This window comes from Pseudochaenichthys georgianus, chromosome 1, assembly GCF_902827115.2.
Source record: "Pseudochaenichthys georgianus chromosome 1, fPseGeo1.2, whole genome shotgun sequence".
NCBI classification, from domain to species: domain Eukaryota; kingdom Metazoa; phylum Chordata; class Actinopteri; order Perciformes; family Channichthyidae; genus Pseudochaenichthys; species Pseudochaenichthys georgianus.
The window spans coordinates 9,384,681-9,408,574 of record NC_047503.1 but is presented as its reverse complement, the minus strand read 5'-3'; the positions used below and the strand labels follow the sequence as shown (position 1 = coordinate 9,408,574).

General features: G+C 42.9%; 1 protein-coding gene across 1 annotated transcript in view; it reads right to left on the bottom strand.

Moving 5' to 3' along the window:
* Window positions 1-3,132: 3,132 nt before the first annotated feature.
* The window catches only part of neurl1aa (neuralized E3 ubiquitin protein ligase 1Aa), a 54,860-nt gene continuing 34,098 nt past the window's right edge, over window positions 3,133-23,894 (bottom strand). The window contains exons 4-6 of the mRNA XM_034082818.1: window positions 19,739-20,467; window positions 7,295-7,471; window positions 3,133-6,092 (exon numbers count right to left, since the gene is read on the bottom strand). Of these exons, the coding sequence (XP_033938709.1) occupies window positions 5,851-6,092; window positions 7,295-7,471; window positions 19,739-20,467 (1,148 nt within the window). The 3' untranslated portion in view covers window positions 3,133-5,850. The remainder of the gene's footprint in view (window positions 6,093-7,294; window positions 7,472-19,738; window positions 20,468-23,894) is intronic.

Below are 23,894 nucleotides of genomic sequence, written 5' to 3'. Positions count from 1 at the left end.
CTTGCTGGTCTGCTGCTGGAAATGAGCTGAGCTAAACTGAACACACACACACACACACACACACACACACACACACACACACACACACACACACACACACACACACACACACACACACACACACACACACACACACACACACATATTTGTTTTACTCAAACACACACACATATACATCACATATTCAAAGCCTGGGTATTTCTGTTTCAAATGTGTTCCTATTTCATATGTTGTGTTGTGTTCTCTTTTGTTGTTGACGTTTTCAAAGTTGTTGCAGTTTGCCCAATAAATGTTCACATCGATGACTCAGACATTGATTTGAAAATTATTTCACATGCACAAATCACTGTTGGCCCCCCTGGTAGTCACACGGCTCGATATTATAAACATAATTTCACGGATCGGCCTACAGTGGGAAAATGGTTGAATCTTGTGGAAACAATAAAAATGTCAAATATAACAACTTTTCTTCTAGATGAAATGCTGACATTACAAAATGCATGGTTTTATACTGCAATGGCAGTGAGATCAAAAAAGGTGGTTTGAATGGCAGTCAATGAGGCATGTTTTGCCACGAAGGTGTCCAGAGGTAGTATCTAATACTACGTAAAAAATAATAATGCAGTCAAATCAATTTTGTTGCTAATCTTTGACTCAACCAAGACTCTAACAACCACCTAAGTTCTATCCCTCTTCTAATTATTATATTGAAAACAATTAATTTTTTGTCATAAATAATGAGATCATTCAAATAATGAAACAGGCATTTAAAGGGTTAAAATCCAGAACATTATTGAATGTTTGGTAGTTTTGAGTACGAAATAAGCTGTTTAAGTGATTAATGAAAAAAAAAGTAGAAAAAAAAATGCATGTATGATGATTTAATAACAGTTATTATGGGCGTGTACATTTTTGCCACGAAGGGGTCGAAAGGTTGAAAATTCGAGGAGGGCACAAGGGTTAAAGGCACAGTCACACCTGATGTGACACATACATAACAGGATTGTCACCAAAATAAATAAATAAGTGGTCCGAAAAAGGTTAATGACAAAGAAAATACACATAGCCTTCCTCAGGCAGTGTGTTTGTACCGGGGACAGGAGACCCCCCCTTGATGAGAAACTGTAAGAAATGATCGGGGAATCACTCCGGAGTGGAGTCATGACCGCTACCCGGTGCCGCACATTCAAGACTTTTCAGCACATCTGGCCGGTACGTTGGTGTTTTCTAAAGTGGACCTGGTGCGCGGATACCACCAGGTGCCCATGCATCCCCTGGACGTTCCCAAGACGGCAGTGATAACGCTGTTTGGACTTTTCGAGTTCCTGCGGATGCCCTTTGGGCTCAAGAACGCCGCTCAAACGTTCCAGCGCCTGATGGATTTGGTGCTACGGGACCTGCCGTTTGTGTTCGTCTACCTGGACGACATACTCGTCGCCAGCGCTTCGGTGGAAGAGCACCTGTCACACCTCCGAGTCCTTTTCACGAGGCTCAGCCAACACAGGTTGATAATCAATCCTGCAAAGTGCCAGTTCGGGGTGTTTGACATCGACTTCCACGGACACTGCGTCATCAAAGACGGTGCAGCACCCCTGCCGGCAAAGGTTGAGGCTGTTGCAGCTTTTCCTCGCCTGCTCACAGCCCGGTCGCTCCATGAGTTCCTGGGGATGGTGACTTTCTACCACCGTTTCATCGCCCGGGCCGCACACATTATGCGGCCGCTGTATGAGGTTTTGAAGGGTACGACCCCCATCCAGGCGATCGACTGGACGGCGGAAGCTAAGTTTGCTTTTACGGAGGTCAAGACCGCGTTGGCTCAGGCGGCCCTGTTGGCGCACCCGTCATCCACGGCTCCCATCTCCATTACCACAGACTCATCGGACTATGCCGTTGGTGCGGTGCACGAGCAGTGGATGAAGGGCGCTTGGTAGCCACTCGCCTTTTTCAGCCGTCAGCTGACGCCCAGGGAACGCAGGTACAGCGCCTTTGACCGAGAGCTCCTTGGACTCTGGCTGGCCGTGCGGCACTTCCATTTTTTGCTGGAAGGCCGTGAATTTACGGCGTTTGTCGACCACAAGCTGCTCACATTTGCCATGTCAAAAGTGGCGGAGCCTTGGTCTGCACGTCAGCAGCGGCAGTTGTCTTACATCTCAGAGTTCACCACAGACATTAAGCACGTGGCTGGCAAATCGAACCTGGTCGCAGATTGCCTCTCCAGGGTCGTCATCGGGGCCGTCCAGTTGGGCCTGGACTATACCCGCATGGCGGCGGACCAGGTCACGGACCCCGGCGTACCGGCCCTGAAGGAGGACAGTTTGGGGCTGCGCTTGGAAGACGTGGTTTTTGGTGACGCAGGCGTTACTCTCCTGTGCGACGTCTCCACAGGCCTGCCGCGGCCGGTCGTTCCCGCCAGTTGGAGGCGTAAACGGCAAAACGGCGTAATTCTGTCCTTCTGTTTACCGCATCATTTATGAGAATACATTTCTTAACAAGAGAACATAATCGAGGGGTGATCAATAACATTTCCGTATTTATTTATTTATTTCTCCAAGTTATATTTGTGTGCACTGAGGAGTCTCAAACAGGCGATTGTTAAATCATTTTAAGTTTGGCTTTAATCAATTTGTGAAAATTAATTCTTCATATATGATAAATGAGGTAACATTTTGTTTATGGTATTATTTCCACATATTTCTCTCCATTCTTCCTTCTGCCAACGGTGTCGCAGTTTCTTGTCTCTCCCGTTTTTGTGCTTAGTGCGTACGCATGGGTTAGAATTTGCGTGGAGGACCGCACATTTTCCCGTCAAGTTTGTTTTTTATAAATCGCAAACATTGCGTAGAAACTGGCCATCTTTTGAGCGTATACGCACCGTTTATAAATGAAGCCCCAGGCCTGATATAGCCACTAACCTGCTAACAGACACAGCTAGCAACAAGCTAATGAACATAGCATACACTTAGCAGCTGAAGAGCTAGATGTTTTTTCTCAGGAGTTTGTAAATACAATTAGCTTGCTAACAAGCTAAGTCTAGATTGAAAAAAGGACATCCCCCTTTCACGTAAAGATAATTTAATATCATCTGTGTAAATGTTTCTTTTCAATCATGAAACAAACCATTTATAACACATTTGGAAAGTTTATTAACCACAATCATCCGACTCGCACTGAAGAGAGTTCACAAACAAACACTTGTTGTTTCAAACGAAAAAGAAAGAAAAGAAAGTTTTGCTGTGTCACAACAATGGCCATATACACAATATATATAGTATTTGCTGCCACAGTCTACATGAACACTAACTAAGCGTTCCCGCTCTGATGCTCGTCTACTGTTGGTCCCGATGTCCACGCAGATTACTCATGCATGACACAAAGTTCTAAGGTCTACAGAAAGGATCTCTGACTGTGCGCTGACGGAGGAGTCATCTCCTTGTGGTGGCAATGTAAAGAAAGCAAACACACAGAAGAAGCAAATATGGAGGAATAAGTCCACACATGGACAAATAAATAGTATAATACAGGATCAATAACATTCAAGGAGCATGTGGTATATCCTGGATGCAAAAAGATTATATGAAATAATAATACCTTTCATTAAAAGGCATGTATTTAATTATGTACTGAGGAAAATCTTTAGCCAAATAATTTCACTTTGAATTTGTGTTTTGTAATGAATTGATATCACTTATTAAAAGTCCTAAATTAATTCAGATTTTGCTAAATTTGTATAATGTATATAATAAAAATGAATTATTACATTTGGTCTGAGTGTGTAAAGTAAAACATGCCATGGTTGAGTCTGGGAGAGCAACGCTGGCCTAAACATTTACAAGATTACAATCAGTAGCTTTATAAAGTGACATTTATCTTCGCCATAGAGTGATGGCTTTCAGAACATATAATAATAAGAGATATAAATACAGAAAGGGGATAACATTACAAAAATAACTAAATTCAAGAGCTTTTATATCTTGCACCCCATAGCAATGATCGTCTGATTGTGTACTGAAGTGTATCTTATTGCTGCACAGTACAAGAAACTCTCTATATTGTCACAATAAGAAAACAAGAATACATTTATATTCTAAATGTTTAGGATGAAAAGAATATTAGAATCATGATTATCAATCAAAAAGAAAACTTTAAAAGAAAAACAGACAAAACTTGTTTTCTTTGTTTGTTTTTTTCAATTCAAGCACAAGCATATTTATCTCTCTAAATACATAAGTTAACATTCAATTGTGAATTAACACTTCAAGCAGTAGCGTAATCAAACTGTATGTGGGAGGCGGGACGTGTGAAACATCACCGTCAGTCCAGAAGGGACAGCTGGCGAACACCATAGCAGCAAAGGTTTGAGCCCCATTTGTTGAATATCTACAAATGTCATTAAAAACAGCCTCATAGCTCCAGTGGTGTCCTGTAATAAGCTATGGCTTACTGCTGAAATGCTGTATTTTACCTTTTTGGGGTGTGTATCAACATATTTTTACTGATATTCGGGGGTTTGGAATCATATACATATTTAAAATATTCAATTTCTTTTTTTAAACTCTGCCCCTGAACTGATTTATATAAAGGTTCTATGCTGCTGGTGAAAGGCCTGTCACAAAGAGTATTAAACGTTAATATGAAGTATTGGAAAGTATATTACAAAAATATTTCTAAATGTGTGTGCTTTTATTTTCCTCTGAGTTTTATGACAGTTTGTGCCAAACATTATTTGGTAACGTTTCGAGGGTTTTGTAAAACGGCAGCAATCACAGAATATGATACATCTGCCGCTAACAAATGAACCTTCTCTGGTTTATTAAGGCAGGAGGCTGTGTTGTATCTGTGGTGGCTGCTGATACCATGGCAACAATCCTTTGACTTCATGTGTTGTTATGGGAGTTAATGAGCTAATTCGTCATTAACGCTCACAGTGTATCAGGCATGGTTGTAGGTGAAGTTTGGGAAATAGTCCACATCTTCTTAAAAAAGATATCTGGCCCTGAGGAGAATCCAAATTTATTTTCCACCTTGTTTCCACTTCCTGTTTCCTTTTAAAGAGTCAGAGCTGCTGAGTCTCCTGGACGTAGGTTTGTAGATTGAATGTCTTTATCCTCTCCGTCTATAGCGGGGTATTTCTGAGAGGCTGATTTCAGTGCAACATACCACATTGTAGAGCAAGCAGCTAGCTAGCACAACAACATAGCTACCACCGACATTTGCAATAGCACTACCATAAAGGTACATTAGATTATACGAGTACAAGAGGTGTTACAATCCTACTTAATTTGCTCAGCACTGCCTTGCATCTCTAAGCACATCACCTACTGATAATCACCACGACAATTACAGAAACCCATCACTTTATAATCACGATGCCAGGCTTACTAATCCTCTCCGATGCTCAGTAACACACAGACACAAGTTGTGACATTCTGAGATGATTACCTGTCGGTCAGAGACACCTCTAAGAAGACTATTATTGAGACATTCGGCCCTGAAGTAACTCGTTGGCTTCGGTGCAGATGGGTGACAGTCCCTAAATCTCACAACATGGCTCATCAAATGAAATCATTTTGGAATTGTTTCAGTTTTTCACTCTCCGTAAAAGTCTTCAGAGAGCCAAGGAGAGGGCAAACACTTCTATCAAGTTCTCAGTGGAACCTTCCAGAGACCCTCCCAGCCAGGCGGAACCCCCTCGGAAAAGGTAATGGGAGTAAACCAATTGCATGAAAATACCAAATGTAAGTACCAGAGTTATTTGTCCCTGAACTTAGAAATGTCTTCCCCTGATTTTGCTGTTTTATTCCAAGAGGCCCACTGTCAGCCGTCCGTCTGCAGACTGTCAGCCGGTGTGTCCTACGTGCTCCGGTAGGTCTTGATAATGTCTTTGATCTGCCTCCTGCAGATGGGACAGCAGGCGTTGGACATCTTCTTGAGTTTGATGCCGCAGCTGTAGCACAGACACATGTGCCCACAGGCGTAGATAACCGTGTCCACCGTGTTCTCGTAACAGATGGAGCACTCATCGGACCACGGCCCACGGCCTGATGGGAATATCGGTGACTTGGGGAGGCTCACTGGTGAGTTTGGGGTTGTTCCTGTGGTGAAATTGAAATAAAGTATTATATAAGGGAAATGGTCAAAGTAATGCAGCCAAATCAATTGAAACTTGACAAGGTATACTGCTATTTTACACAGCTGTGTTGAAATGGTGGCAAAAAACAAGTTTTGTGGTTTGAAAAACCAGAACCAATGAGACAACTTATATGTATTTGAATTGGACATACAGTAGAGCGAGACACCATCAAAATGTATCTTCTATTATGCTTTGTTGATATTATTAATAATTTCGTTGACACCAAGCTACATTATGAAAGCTAACATGTCCTCTTGCTACTAGCCTTTACCAGTCAACAGCAAGTGATGCATCCATCTTGGCAACATCGTTTTCAGGCCATTGCAGTACACTTCAAGTACATTTAAGAGGCAAAACACCTCATAAGAGAAAAGAGAATGTCCATATGGCCTGCGCTCCCAAGATTTTATTCAGATGCTGGTTCCTACAGTGAGAACAAAACTGGGAAAAACAGCTTTTAGATATGCTGCCCCCACAGCTTGGAACAATGTACAGAAGGAGCTGAAACTCTCAGATTTAGTCACTATGGGGGAATTCAGGTCCATCTTAAAGGACAGAGGACACGACACCATTGGTCGATGTGAGTGCTCGTATATCCTGAAATCATTTTAAATGTTGCCAGTTTTTGAATGATTTTAATAGTTTGTTTTACTTCGCATATTGACTGGCTAATGTGCCATTTTATTTGTGTTTTACAGCTGCATTTGTCTGCCTTTCATGTCTGTGTTTTATATGTTGTAACTTTGTACATGCTGCCCTTCTTGGCCAGGTCACTCTTGGAAAAGAGATTTTAATCTCAATGAGTTTTTTACCTGGTTAAATAAAGGATATATATATAAGAAATTGGTTAACCAGAATCCAGCTCAATTAATAAATAATTGAAAAGTTACAAATGTGTTGGTACTAGGTTTATGTCGTGTACCATGTAAAAAATACATCAATTCCATTTATATAACATGTGAGATAAGAGCATGTGCCAACCATTCTTCTACATCCAGCTGCCGCTGCAGCCGCAGTGGGAGAATACAGCATTGGCCATTGTTCCTAACTACTGCAGAAAGACATCTGCCCACTATCCCATAATAACTTCCACTAAGTGCCCTGTGGGGTGATTGATTCTCAGCTTCTGGAGCAGACAGTATCTCCCTATGCACGTGTACCTACCGCCTGCTGAGCTGCAGTACGCGGCCAAGCTCAGGACTCCACTCAGGCCTCCACTCAGGCCTCCGCTCAGCACCGGATCAGAGCTGCCGCTGCCCAGGGCGCTGGGGGGGTGTGGGGGGGAGGAGGGAGGCGAGCTGGGGTTCGACGTGGCTCGAGGATCCCCCACATGAGTGGATCCTAGTGTGAGCAGAAAGAGGCAAGGGATTAGATGTTTGCTTTAATAAGAACTCCAATTTCAGGACCAATTAAATTGTCACGGTGACATTACAGAAGGTTTGAAAGTTATAATAGTCTGAATGTAATCACAATACAGGCATTGTAATAATAACACATCATTACATGACGTAGTTTAGTACTTGATTCTGATTTCCAATAACGTTGCTAGGGACACTGATAAAGGGCTATGTGCAGTCATATCAATCCACAGAAAGGAGTCCTGTCAATCTAACGATAGCTGTAGCCAAAAGAACAGTAATTGTCCTCTGTCCAAAAACACTGTGAAATACTTTTGAATAGTCATTGTTATATTTGTGTAGAGCACAGAACTTTGGATCCATGATGGCTCGACTGTTCCCGGTAAAGTCAAAACAAATGAAGTATTTTAAAGGCTGAAGCGATATATTGGCACAAGACACAACAGCAAAGAATGAAGATTCTCTTTTTTTTTATTATCCAGACATTTATAGTCATGAGAGCACAGCGAGAGCCCTCCACTTTGTGAGGGCAGTCCTTTTATAGCGTGCACACATTCATCACTTCTTTCTGTGTATTTCAAAGCAGAGTCCTCGTCTCCACATACTATCTAGACATGATGGTCGGGGGAACAAATGGGAATTCCAAGAGCAAGTTTAGGGAACACATGTTGGAATGCCAGAGAGGCCTAGAAACTGTTCAGGCTGTTATATGACCGACACCAGGGACTGCCATCAAAGTCACTGACAACACAAGTTCAGAATGTGACTTTGAAGCTGCACTAATCAATATTTACTAATTAACAATGGATCAAATGACTGTGGGTAATGTGGAAGGTGTCACTCGTAGTGGTGGAATCATTACCCTGCTTTTCTATAGAGCTTTAATCCTATTTGTTGTCATTGTTGTTGTTGTAAACACATTGATCTTCTCTATTTAGTTTCCAGATACAAGAGGCATTTGTTTATAGTAAAAAAGCTAGAATGTTCCTGGTGTATATTTCATTCCTAGCAACAAAAAGGCAAAGTTAAAAGCTAGCTTAATAAAGAGAAGTTGAACATTAAGCGCCTGGAAAGCCAATATTTATCTTGGTTGTTGAAGGCTAAAAGAAAGCCTAAAGTAGAGTAAATATAAATATACACACCGGTAGTATCTATGCAATATGGGTGCTTTAGGAAACATAATAAAACACACCATTACTGTAAGTGTTTTCTTCATGTGGCGTCTAATGTCACTGATCCTATGGTGTGCTCTGTTATTTAAAAAACAACAACGTTATAGTTATCAATCACAGGTTGGGCTTTAATGCCAAAAAATACCCAACAAATTAAGATGCAAATTAGCTGTCTTGTCGAGCAAGCGTTTAATCAGCAACAAAGACGTCCCATCAAATGCTTTGCTGCTTCTCAGCGTAAATGCAGATTACTTTAATCACCTTCCCTGAAGCTTGCTGTCAAAAAATAGCACACTCACAACTGCATCAGAAATCAGCTGCTGTCTGCACATTGTATATTAAACCGTGCTATTTCCGGAATGGCTATTTCTCTCATATACCCACACTGAGAAACACTTCACGATTCCTGGACAGCTGACAGAGGAAAAAGAGGAGTGAAGTCGGAGTCATCTGCTGTGGCACTGACCAGTAAAACATGGTTATGGCAGCCTCGCTCAGTCTGCATCTGCCATCTGCACCGGCACTCTGATCAATCAGACCGATGCCCCGGGGCCCAATTCTTTCTAGGGCACAGCCAATAATGGGTCATTGGATTTTAGGGAACATGTCCAATACGCAGGTCATACGCAGTAGCAGTGTTTTGGTCCCAGCTGCTGTGTCATCACACCACTGCTGCTCATGACTCTACACTATCAGGAGCTGTCTGATGTGGCATTTTGCAGGGTGGTGCTGTCGGGGGAGGAGTAGTCAAGAATATATGTTGTTTGCATACCAGGGGTTGCCCTGGTGCTCCTGGCACCTCAACGCGTGTACGGTTCAATGTTCAGTGATGATGTAACATGTTATCTGCAGCTGTAGTGAACACATTTGTAGCAGGGTGCGCCCCGGGCACCCCTTATCCAGGCGGTGTGCGTGAGATGCTCTACACCATTGTCTATGTATAGATACAGGTCTGGCCACCAGTATAAGCACATCATGTGCATAAGGAAAGGAAAAACCATCGATGCATTCCTACTTCATCACAAGCACATGCCTAAATTAGGGTCTGTAATTTAGAATTCAAAATGATTCTTCTCAAGACCAAACAATGCCTCATTTCAAATAATATTTCTTCTAGGGTAAACCTGAACACATTTTTGGCGAACCTAAGGAAAACAACTGTGTATTAAAGTTTCAGTCGTATTTGCTTTTGCCATTGCATGTGTCAGTTATATTACACAGTACTCACCAAAGCTAATGCTAACAAGCGTAAATGTTTTTGTTACAAACCATAAAAAAACGATCTGAAGGATAGGGTTCTGTAGCTAGCCTCTCCGACTACCACATTTGACCAATCAACATGAACTACATTACTTGAAAATCTAGTTTGGTTACTATGGTATGTATTTCTGGGCCATCAACTGATTTTGCTTTGTAAAGACCAAAGTGTTTTAGCTCTTTTTTTTCCCTTTCTTTTTCTGATCAAAACGTCTCATAGCTATGGCTAACGTGGGGTAAACCCGCTTTCACAGAAAAGCGATAATCACTCATATTAGGACACAAGCTTCATTCAAGTCCTGCTATGAATGCATTCATGGTGTTGCACTCATAAGTGTCTAAAAGAGTGAAGAATGGTAAAGAGAGATTCAGAGAGAACTTCAAACCCTGGTGTCCTTCACACATATGCAATCCAGTCGAGGTGGCATGATTGTAGGATTGTTTGGGAAGGCAATGCAAATGGTTGGATACAGCCCCCAACTTTCACAGAAGGACCCAACAATCACTCGTACAACTTGTGACCCTAACAATACAAAGGCTCCAGATGAAACCATCCTGCTTTGTGTGTTGATCAGTAAATCACCATGCCAACCCTTCAAGGTGTTACTGCAGTCGCCACGTTTCACCAATCATCGGCTTACTGAAGCCTGATCACCCAGCAGCCCTGGAGCATGAGTGCTTCCCCTCTGAATCCTCCCCACGCCCCTCATCCCTCCCCCTCACTCTTACCTCATTCACACCAACGCAACTCCGGTTCAAGCTCCGTGCTAGAGCTTTTCAGGTTCAGAACCGGTTCTTCGGTTTAGCTCCGGCTCTTTTCACACCGCCCAGAGTCCGACTGGTGTTGCGTCATTGCGTCATCGATTGCGTCATGACGTAACCGTTTGCGTGCCTGCTTCATAAAGCCAAACCGCGCGGAAACCCCTCACAGCTGACACCGACAACAACAACAATGGCCGATTGTGCTCCAGCTTCCTCTGTACCTCTTCGGAAGACCAGATTCCCAGCAGGTAGCTGGTCTCCTCAGTGGACCTCTGCTGCTTGTTAAGTTTCTCCATCGTTGTGTACAAACTGGATACAACGCCGGCTTTTTGTTGTTGTTCAGGAGTTGATCTGCCCCTGCCCCTGCCCCCGCCTCGACGTAAGCGTGATGTATGTGGTGCTTTTGCTCTGGCCGGACAATTTTTTGGTGCTTGAAAGGAACCGGATTCCGGAGCTAAGAGGCTGCTCCGCTGCGGTGTGAAGAGGGAAACCCGGTGCTTTTCAAGCTCCAGCTCCGAACCGGCCCTGAAACACCGTTGGTGTGAATGAGGTATCCGTCCCTCCCTCCCTGGTAATCCTCCATGGCAGGCGGGCAGCTGAGGCAGGATCCGTGGTGCCCAGCCCTGATCCAGCCTGTTCCCAAGGGACCTGTGTGAACAGCTGTGAGCGACAGGCTGCCTCTGTAGACACATCTCTGCAGCTCACTACCATCCATCCATATTTAGCACACACCAGTACATCTATGGAGAAGGCTGGGGAGGTATGCAGAGTATGTGATGAGGGAGGTGGCTGAGGATGAAGCAGGACTGTGGAAGGCGCGGGTTAGGGGCATAGCGTGTATGAGGATCACATTAGATAGCATTCAGGTATTGGGGTGAGGCACATGTTTGGGTAGTTTCTTAAATACAACGTGAGGGGAGGGGTTACATGGCCATCTTCCAGGCCTGTTAATAAATGAGGCATCTCATCTCTCACCTGAACAGTTTCTTCCCCGCCGCTACCGGCCTCATCAACAAGCCCCGGGACCCCCACTGACACTTTACCTCAGCCACATCACAAGTTGAAGAGATGTTCACGTCTGTTCTATTACATAAAATACTTCAGTATCTACCCCACTGGTGAATGTCCAAAGCTTCTATGTGTTATATATATGTGTTATATATATATATATATATATATATATACACACACATATTTTACCTGTGGTGACTGCATAACCCTTCAGGAATCATAGAAGTGGTGGTAAATATTTTTGGGAGAATTTATTTTATATCTTAGACGTATCATTAAAACCGCGGTTGCTAACAAGTTACTAAATGAAACTACTAAACAGCATCATGCTAAATATTAGCAGCCTTTAGCTTGGCGGTTTTTACATGAAGTCATGCAACATGCTTTCAACTACTGCCGATTGCATTTACGCTTCAAAAGTCCCTAGTGTTGTGTTAATATGTGGAACAATCCCGTGGCCTTGTTGACGCACCCCTTCTGATTCTAACTTCCCGTCGGACAACAAAGATGCGTCATCCCTGCACCACTGTATAGCACGAACAGAAGAAGAGGAGCAAAATCTCTCTTGAAAATTGTTTATATTTAAATTGATGAAACACCATCCCCAATCACAAATCGTTTCGAAACAGCTGGCTGTCCATCTGATTGCAGAGGATTTCTTGCTCTGAAGTGCCATCAGCTCAAATGTGCACTTAGCTGGGCTCTTTGTATGTGTGTTTAGAGTGGATGAGAGGAAAGCGGCTCTGAGGGAACTAGTTTAAGGTCATGGCTTACCATGCTGCATTAAATGTTAAAGTCTCCTTCTGTATACGGCGGAGATATTATCTGCAGAGACAAAAGGGCTGTTTAGGAGGGAGGACAAGGCCATTCATCCCTGAGTTGTTTATCTCTTCGACATGTGTATAGAGGAGAGTGCTGTATGAACATGTGTATACATGACATGCATGCAGCTTTCTGAAAATGATAGAGGGAGTTAAAGAAATAGAAATATATGTGTTGTTGGTTTGGAAAATGTTTCTGAATGTTTCTTTCTTTCACATTTCAGAATCACATGTTGTGATGATTGAATCAGGAACATTCATATTGCAGTATGCTTTACAAGGAGGAGTGAGATTCATCCGGGTTTCACCTCTCAGGCTGAAACACCTGCAGAATCTATTTAGGGATGTAAGAGTGGTACTAACTCTGTATTATCAGTCAAAAATAAGGCAATAAAGGAAAGGAGCCACTAAATATAAATGTATCATAAAGTATAAGCTAAGGTAAACTTATAAGTAATGTTAGTACATTAATAATAATGCAATTTACATTGTTTTCAATTAACTAATACAAAATGGGAAACCTGATAATTATTTCAATTTTTGGCTTTAAATAAATATCTAAATTACATTTTTTAAATGTGTCTGCGTGCATGTATCCACACATAGCAGAAGGTTATGAGAATATTTGAAAATGTTGAGAATAGCACACAACACTAAATGGTCAGGTCATATGCTGCCCCTTAGGCTTGATTATAGATGTCTAGTGAGCCTGTTAGTGCGGGATTCCAATATGTATTTTTGCAGGGATACATGTGTGATAATCGACTAAGACATACTGTACATAAACGACCATAATGCTGAGTAAAAACAGGAACATTTGAAAGAGAAGACACCAGCCAAGACGGCAGAAGGTGGGAAGAGGAGAGAGGAGCGTGGCAGCTGCAGTGTATAAGGATGTGGGTGGTGCGACGTTTCACTTCAGCATGAGCGCGCTGACATTTTAATAGAATCTATAATACATGCGAAGTGGGTCACTGGATGGGTGTCCTATTTCTACGCAACGAGGCACAAGGTCCCTTCAATATCTCTGTCCCAAAGTTCAGCCGCACTGGTTTCAGCTTTCTGTGCTACAACCACTCTAATAGGAGATATTTGGATATGGGCTAACACAACTGTGCCATGCAGTCTATTAGCTGCTGTGTCGCAGGGTTAAACTGTAGGTCACATGCATGGAGAGTTTAGAAAACACACATTCTGCCTGTTTGTATGTGTGTATGATTATAACACTGACACACAGTATATTGTGTGTTTGGCACTCTCATCATAGCTAAAGGTCAGCTAATGTTCACTTAGCATTCTGCTCAAACCACATCTGAGGCTGAGGAATTACCTTTTAGAAAGACTAATCTTAAATTCTGTCAAAATAAAAATAACATTGAGCATGACAATATACTTTGGCGTTTTTGATTTAGCTAAAACAAATACTTCAGAGTTATCTTTAACACTGGCATAACACGATACCCCTAAGTCATACACTGACTACAGTATATCCACAATGTCTTCTTTAAAACTACGTTCCAATACAAGTAAACTGCAATACCACTTAAGTTTTGATTTGATAAAGTACAATGTCCAGTGCGATAAAATAAAATATAATAAATTGTTAATAAAAACATAAGAAGAAATATTTGTTTCTGTAATGTCATTCGAGCACATTTAAAATAAATAAATGGTGACTTTTGGTTTAGAACCAGACACAACAATGGCCTTGTGGGTAATACAGGTTGTTTATCCACCCTGTTCTCCAGTCCACAGATCATACAGAATACTTTTCTTCAAATAGATTCAAGCAATAAGCCAGACATTTTAATTCACCATGATGAAGTAGGTATTAATAATGAAGTATCAATATCATTACCCTCTCCCAGCACTCTTGGCTGACCTGATGTTCACTTTGCCTGTTCCAATTACAAAGCCCCCTCACTTCATGCTTTGTTTGAAGTGAGAGGCCTCTGTGATGAGCGCTTTATCTTGCCATCCGGAAAGCAGAAGCCCACTGGGAGAAGTGAGCCTTCAAGTTTAACATCCCTCACTCCAAGTCTGAGGCATGGCTCCAATTCAGCTCAACTGAAAGCTAAATTGCTCTCCAGTCAACACAAAGCAATAGATCAAGAGCTGCAAAGGCGAGATAAGAGATGCTTCCTAATTCAAAGCAGCCGGAAAGTAAAGATGATTCACACCTCAGTGGGAATTCTAAGATTTTGCTCTGATAAGGAAGATGTGCCTCAGATCGCTTTCATTGTTCTGCTATTCCGGCGCTGGTGTGCTGCCAAGGCTCTTTGGTTTCAGTAATGATTGTTAGAAATATACAGAGACAAACCAGGAGGTCTGTTATGCACGGCTGCCAAGCCAAAATGTAATTTAACATAGATCTCTCTGTGTGATAACGGTGGCACCGAGACATTAGCTTTGCAAATGAAAAGATGTTTAGGTGAGAAAACACTTAAAAGCTGAATTGCTGAGTTGCACATTTAAGGTGTAAATTAAAGCTAACTGTCATTTTTATAGAGGTGGCTGCATGGTCACTTTACTCTTAGTGGATGCTAAGTGGGTCAAGCTAACATAGCGTAACATTAGCCCAAATTCAAAGTAGTGAATCAACTTATTTAACAAGCAAAGGGCCAAGTTTAAACCCCTTTCACATTATGTTGCAAAACATTTTCACTGTCTTAGTTTTTATTGACATGGCTGCATGGATAGTATTCTGCCAGTTGCTGTTAAGTGGGGCTAGCTAACATAGCGTAGCATTAGCCCAAAATGAACGTAGTGAATTAACTTGTTTAACATTCAAAGGGCCATGTTTAAAATCCTTGCACACTATGTTGCAAGACCTGCAACAAGATAAAGTGTAATTACTTTAACTTAAGTGTTTCTCTCTCTCTCCTGCACGTCTAGTTAAAGCTAAGGTTGTTCCTTTCTAACCTATTTTAACCTCCGCTTCCTTTTCCTCCGCTGTCACTGGAGAATCACAGGATGTATTTATAGGTGCCTCTTCCTCCGCAGACAAACACTTGTGACATCTTTAAAAGGCCGGAGCTGTTGTGTGCCTTAAGAGCTGCATTAATAGAAGACGGCATTCACTGTTGCACGCCAGTTTGCATTATAGAGCTCACGAAGATACTGCCTTACTGCCAACCCTTTGCTGTCACTGAATATAAAAGAAATGTTAAGAAATTCAAGAATATTTTTGCATGTGTAAACCAACCAATAAAAAAGGATTCTACAGACTTTCTCAGGCAGATGCGGGGGCTCGGGATAAATGGGCATCTACCAATCAGTGGTTCAGTGGTTCAATCACCAGCCATGTAGTCAACATGTCAAATTGTCCTTAACCCCATATTGCTCCCGTAGGCATTTCTACTTGAAGATTATGTAAATCGCCTTGGATTCAAGCTTAATGACAGTAATGTAACGTAACAATTGACATTCAGAAAGGCACACATGAACATAGCAGGATCACCAACAGCTGTCTGCACCTGGTTGGGAGGCAATATGCGTGGCGGGGCGTGAATGAAGCATCACGGCCCACCACTGACAGGCAAAGTGTCCCCCCCGCAGATACATCTTGTTGTCCCTGCTGTGTGTGGGTCACAGCCCCCCCTCCCTCCCGCAGCCTCTCCACCTCTGTTTCCTGTTTTTCATCTCATGAGCATTTACTTCTCTCTACTAATGTGCGTAGACGCTTCCTGTCTCAAGACACCTGCGGTAAATACTGAGACAAAGTAACAACCTCTTGACCCCTTTGTCCTCTCCATGACCGTGGCTGTATTTTCTAAACGGGAAGACATGGTTGGCCTCAATTGGCATTCTTTTAAAACAATCAACACTTAGCAAAAAACATTTAATTGAAGCAAATTAAGCAAAGTTCACCAGCCAAATAAAGATCAATACCCTGATCTGTTGGTTCCTCACCCCATCGGTTCTTGGCTGAATGGATGATTATATTCACAACAAATCACTCTTTGAAGAGGAATTAATCACACGATAAAACATGTGGTTAAGGAACTAAAAGGGGCTCATTACTCATTTAAGGACAGAAGGGGTATATCAAAGGAAGTTAACACGACAAGAGTTTCACTGTACTTAATCTGTATCATCATGAGACTGCTCCAACTGACTTTATCTCTGTTTGCTGCTTTGCAACATTCAAGTAAAAACGTTACTTTATTCCCTATTAAGCATTATACTGTAAATAGAATGTAAACATCTCTTCAATGCTACTCTACTTTGGGGTCATGTATTCGCCTGTTTATACACCTGCCTCCAATTTAGGGGGGTGGGCTGACTTTGTGCTACCTCTGTCTCAAAGTCAACAAAATAATTAAGTTGTTCTATTACAGGCAGGAATATTCAAGGTTAAATGTTCATTGTAGACAAAGTATTTCAAACAAAATGCGGGTTTTGCACCTTTATGCTACGTAGAAATAAACTAAACATAATAATAATGTTATGGGTCCAGTCAACTAGTCAAGATGAGCAACGCAGATGCCGGATTATGGATGTATACAAAAGTTGAGTCTCTGGTGGTAAACACCCCTTGTGAAATGGATGGGCTGTCTGGGTCGTTTTAACCAGCCTTAGTGTGAAAGAATACCACATAGCCTGTAAGGAGATTGTATAATGTTTTCTGTGACTCTGGAGGAGCTTTCTAAAGTCAGAGAAAATAACCCATGATGATGTCTTTAGGGTTATGTTAGCTTGGGCTTGGTAACAACAGATGGCCTGACTGATCCTGGATTTGTAAAAGCTCACGATCAATATTTGTGTGTTTAAAATCCAATATCTGGCACATCTTTCTGACCGGCTTTAGAACAGAATAAACTAACAGTTAGAATGCCACTAAAGCCCCTGTCACACTGTCCCGGAATTGACACCCGATGGACACACGAATATGGAATTGTGAATTTCGCACGAAGATGGCCCCGAACCACACACGAAGGCAACATTTACATTACATTTAAGACATACAACTGCAATGAAAGTACCAAAAACAATTATGTTACAGTACTATGTTACTGTACTGATATATTCAGACTTTGTTCTTTACTTTATCCGTCTTTATATGTAGAACATATTACGGTTTCTCCGTAATGTTGTTTCCATAACAACAACAACTTCCTGTCAACTGTCCTTCAAAATAATATATTATACCCTTTTTAATTTCACAGAACACAAATTGGGTTATTTACATAATATGTTTACATGATTTTGTTGTGCAATAAAACAACCCGATGGACACACGATAAAGGAAATGTTCAAATTCGGCTGTGATCGTAGCAACATCGGGCCATTCGTGAGGGCATCTTAAGCCATCGTATGATCGCTGGTGAGTTTCTCAGGCTCCGGCAGCAACTTCGTGAGCGGTGGCAAAATCTTTGGCATGCCAACAAATTGCCGAAGGACCTTGCGAAGGTTCATTTTCATGTTGAATTCGTGTGTCAATTTTGCCCTTCGTAAGGCCATCGTGAGGGCATCGTGTTATCCTCGGTGCCATCGGGCATTCGCCCCGATCAGAGTGAATGTGAATGCACCGATGATAACACGAAGATGACACGATTTGACAAGATGCCCTCACGAGTGCCTTACAAAGTTGCCGCTCACGAAGTTGCTGCCGGAGCCTGAGAAACTCCACCGGCGGTCATACGATGGCTTAGATGCCCTCACGAATGGCCCGATGTTGCTACGATCACAGCCGAATTTGAACATTTCCTTTATCGTGTGTCCGTCGGGTGTCAATTTCGGGACAGTGTGACAGGGGCTTAAGGGAGTTTAACAGATGCAAGTTATTTATCAGGCAGAGAGGGTATAGCAAACACCCCCAACCAAGGGGTTACCTTGGTTGGTTATTGGCTAATAGTTACACAATCCAAAAAACATTATGAAATCATAACGTGGCCTAAATCTGGTCAGCTCATTTTCAGGCAGGTTTTTATATAAATGGATCAGGACAAAAAGTGAGAGAATCTTTTGTCCTGAAACCTTCAGAATCTCTTTATACAAATGTTGGAGTGAAGTGGATTTTGCATTATAGGTGAAGTACTTTGGAAGACCGGGGCTGCAGTCGAAAAATCAGCTACTAACGTCTAACCCTGTCGTCTATTCCTTGACCTCTGAGTGAAACGTCACGGGGTTAAGGAATAGTGGGTAGGAGAATTCAAAAGGACTTAGGAGAAGAGACTGCGGTACTTTAGAGAATCCGAATGCACTTTCACTATCCGACGTGTTTATGATGCGCCAGCGGACGTCCTGAATGTGCGTCTGCTGCTGTGGGGGAACTATGGAAACTACAGTTTTCTATACAGCGGACTACAACATGGATGTTTAATAAGAACGAGGGACTACTGTAAACTCATCTAGAGACTCTGCACCGTGCTCTGATGCTGTTGTGTTATGCTTTATGAACGAGGACAACAGAGAAACATATTCTTCAGGACCAAAGTTGGAATTGAAATAAAAAAGTAAAGTGAAACTTATGCTCATCACCCTCTCCCTCCGGTCCACATTAATACAAATGATCCCAATATACAAGATTGTATGAACTATGAAAATATCTTAAAATCAATACAAATGTATTTATTAGAAACGTTAGTCCTTAACACCTATCACTGTGTATACCACCATTCAAACATCTTTGAAAAGTTGAACAAACCCCTTGAAAAAGAGATCATTGATCTCAATGGGATTTTACCTGGATAAATAAAGGTTTTGAATTGAATTGAATTGAACCCCACACAGCTCAGTAAAGACTGTGAAATGTCGACTTTATTTGATCATTTCAGTAACAAGTAACGTTCATATTTCTCTTTTTGATTATAATACTGATGAACGTTCAAAACAAAGCACTTTGGCAACTTACCACATACGTTTTAAAATGCTTAATACGCACCGTAACTTTCATGATATAATTTCTCCGTCATAATCGATTGTTTCCGTGAACGGCCGACTGTTGCGTGACGTAAATGCTGCGGCCGCAAGGCATTGTGGGGCAGCATTTTCTCCTCTCCTTTCGTCAAGGGAGGTCCAGTGGTTCCTAAGCTAAAGGAGGTTATAAAGGAAGTTTGAAACCTTCTTTCCTTTAATTTAGAGAATTTGAACGGCACTTATCATGGCTGCCACTGAGGGACTTCCGGGTCATTTCACTCGGTTAGGAAGGTTCCTAAGCTAAATGGACTATTCGACTGCAGCCCTAGTTTAGTATCTAATTTGTATCATGTGATGCTTGCTTACCCAGAATCCTCAGCTGAGTCACAGCCCCATGGAGACCAAAGAACATCCAGAGTGGGCGGGAGTTGTCCACACACACCTGCATGCCCACATTGGTGCCGTTGTGGCTGAGGATGACCTCCCCTTCCTGGTTGACCAAGAAGCCCAGGATGTCACTGCTTTGGAGGGGCGTGGGCACCCGACATACCGCCCAGAACTCCTTCCTGTCCACCAGAGCCTCGGGGTTGTAGGGCAAGTCGCTGGGCCGCAGCACCGCCGGGTCGCAGGAAGTCACGCCGTAGGACAAAGACCCCGAACGTGCAGGGCTGGACTTGGTGACTTTGATGAAGACGGTTTCTCCGGTGCGCAGGGGCCGGTTGGTGAAGACCAGGGTGCGCTCCTCTCGTGCGTGCTCGGATCGCGCCACCGTCTGCTCGTCCAGCGTCTTAATGTGGGCGCCACGCAGCTGGTGGAAGTGGAGGTCGCTCTCCAGGGCGGACGGCAGCAGAGAGGACTGCTGGGAGTTGAGGGAGTTCTGGGGTATGGGGCAGGTGGAGGATGTGGAGGCTGAGGCCAGGTGGAGGGTGTGACGGTGGGAGTGATTGTGGGCGTTGCGTCCGTCCTCCTGCTGAAGGTTGAGGTCACACAGGCTGACGGACAGGCGGGAGTCGTCTGCTTCTCGGCGGAGAGAGGACGAGCGCACCGTGGTGAAGGAGCGTGGGCGTAGGCAGTCAGGGGGAACAATCTCACTGTCTGGAGAGAGGGAAGAGAAGAGGACATGGCAATGAGCAAGAACAGCAGTTAACATTGCTTTCCGTGTTTCACTTTGATTAGCAATTTGCCCGAGCCCTGTGGCGAATGATGAAGTTAGCAGTCAGCTGAATCCCAATAGAGAGCGTACAGTTCTAAGAAGAGCTGAATGTGCTGCTAGTCTGACAACAAGATAATGATAAAAAAAGACAGAGCAATTTAACTTCAGTCGCACGAGTTGTCTGCAATGTAGGGTACTTGTAATTACCCAGTGCTGCTGCAAATGAGACTGTCAGAAAGTGTGTTTAAAGATCAAATATGTTGCTCCTATTCCTGCAGAGGGCTGAATCATCGGCAGTAGTTTGACACAGGAAAAGCTGCGTGGTGTCGATTAGCAAAAAACACATTTATCACTGTTGTTAAGGTGAGTGTTGATTGCATTATTGGCAATCCATAGTACGGATCACTCTACAGCTACCCAATGATACCAGCCTGTAATAACATGAGTAGAAGTCACCTGCACACAAATAAACACACATGACTTTACCTCTGATAAAGCTACCCTCAGGTTACCTAAAAACTCATCCTACGCTTCGACACGGTTGCTCAAAATAACAACTCTAAAAGTGCTCTCCCTCACGGCCCCGCCTCCCTGCCATTCTCACAGAGACACCACTTACTGAGTTTTGGTGGGAGTGAGTTGTGTGATGAATGCACACAACTGCCAGCTAGAGGAACCAAGAGACGGGGACGAACAAGATGATGACCTCTTCTCCCCCCCACACAGGAGGTCATGAAGATACTAAGAGACCCTCCTCAGTCAAAGCAAGAGATGGAGGAGAGCAATTGAGACCAAAAAAGGGGAGGCTGGGGGAATGATGAAAGACAGCGACCAGCCGCTCACTGTCTCTGGAGAGTCTCTGGAGTCCTGGTCAACTTTAGGCCCCTCTATCTGACCACGAATTGAGAGCCTGGATCAACATTAACCTCTTAGTTTCAATTAAGAGTGGGTATGATTGGGGGGGGGGGGTTACCCACCTGTCCCTCGTTAGCCCTGCAGTCACCTGACCTCCTGCACACCTGCTCCCACTCCCCCATTAGTCACTCACTGTTAGGGTTGGGAACCGAAACTCGGTTCCAGATGAGAACCGTTAAGAAAATGCTGGGTACGGGTACCCATACAAAATACACAATTTTGGTTCTGCTTAACGGTTCCTAAATGCAGTAGACCCTGTATTCCACCGGGTCCGTCTGCGCCGCGGCGACCGGTGACAAGGGCGGACTGGCCATCTGTGTGTTCTGGAGAATCACAGAACAGCCGGTTGTCAGCGGACCGCTGACGGCCGGCTCGGTACGCGCCCGTAATTTAAACGGCATCATGTAAGTTGCGCTGACAGGCGACAGAGGTCCACAGTTTCCCCGCAGCGAGGCTCCCCCCGCCCTCCCATAGACAGTTCACGAGCTCAGTCACTTCATAACACCAAAGATGGATCGTGGTAAACGCTCTAAAGGGAGGCTCCACTACACTAAAAAAGAAAAAGACAAGGCACAGTGTAATGCCTGTGGAAAGTTAATAGCTTGCCACAGGCATAGCTCAGTTAAAATAAAGGACAGCTATTGTGTAATACATTTGTATTGCATGTATTTTTTTCATTTGTAAAAATATCAGTTAAAGCTTAAAAGAATAAATGTATTTTTGTTATCTAAACGTTTGACCTTTTTCTTTTATAATTTTGGAATCGAAACAGGGAATCGATAAGAACCGGAATCGATAAGCAGAATCGGAATCGATTCATTTCAGACGATACCCAATGAGTAAAGCCTTAGAATAACTGTAAACAACGAACATTAAATCATATTTTCATGTTAACAATATTGCATTTATTTATTTAATAAATGATTGTGATTGAAACGCCTAAAGAGGCTGGTAAACAATGCAAAGAGGGATTTGTATTCCTCAATAGTAAACTTAACCATGTTGTAGCCTGAGAAAGGCTAAACCATGTATCAAAGAATACATTTATTAACTGCATTATCTCATTTAGCTGTAGCTTTTATAAACAAAACAAAAGACGTATTGACCAGTCATTGAACCAGGGACCCTGCGGTAGTGAGTCAACTGCTTTCCAGCTGAGCCACAGCGCACACACTGAATATATCTGAAAGCACTGCCTATTTATTCCTGTATTTATTCATGTTTTTATTCCTACTTTTATTTATTTATACATTATGACATGTTCCGACCTCTCTATAAGTGAGGGTCTGAGCTCTCTTAATTCCATCATGTCACCGGGCCCGGGTACAGGAAGGATAATATCGTTCTTATTATACATCCATGGGTAATATGAGCGTTGTGGTTCAACCGATCTAAAGCACTTCCTGAAGCAGTCACGTGGTATCGACGGGCAGCGAGGCTTCGTTTGTCATCGGTGACGTCACTGGCCCAAAACGATACAATACAAGCTTCACAAAAAGCTTCGGGGATTACTCGACACACGCTCCGAAGCCTCGGCGCAGTACGTAACGTTACTACCTGTATGGTTCATGCTAGATCTCATATGATGATTGAAGACTATTTCATTTAGAATTGATTTTAGGGAAAGGCATGTGTACAACTGTTAAGGTAAAAAAAGAGTGTAGATTGAAATAGTGTAGTTTATCTTTTTGTTTAAAGACATCTTAGATAAGAGGCAGGTCAATAAGTTCCCCAAAAAAAACAGCCCCAAGGTCAGGTCATACCAATTAGGTCAAGGACAAGGGTCATACACAGAGCAAGACCCAGACTCGGAGTCAGAGGTGGCGCTAGACTTTTTCGCTGCCCGTCATTTTGACGGACAGGATCGTAACATCTGGGGGGGGGGGTGGAGAGAGCACGCTCGTGCACTGTCAACGGGGGGTTATGCATGCCCACTGAAGCTCGCGGGAGTGCGCACAGCGTAAAGCAAATATTCACAGACATTTCAATGATTTGTTCGGCAAAGTTAGGTTTGGAAACGATATAATTTCCTTTTGGACAGGCATGCATAACAACAAGGCATAATATTGGAGCCTCGCTGCGGGGAAACTTTGGCGCTGTTCTGAGTTTGTTCTAATCTGTCAAAATGATGGACACAGCTTTCAGATTTTTCCGTCATTGCTAAAATGTTTTCGTCATAGACGGACAATATTCGGTTAACGCGACCTCTGCTCAGAGTACTCATAAGTGGCCAAAATATTGTTAGGAAATGCCAATCCTATTTAGTCTATAAATTAATGATTTGCTCTTGATTTGAGAAGTCCACATAAATGTATGCAGATCACACAGTAATTTACTATGCAACACACAAGAGAGAATGTTTCATTCCAAGCTCAATGCAGTATTGACTCTAGTTTTACATGATGGAGATTATGTATTGTAACTAACTCAATGGCTGTGGTGTGCATGGTTGCA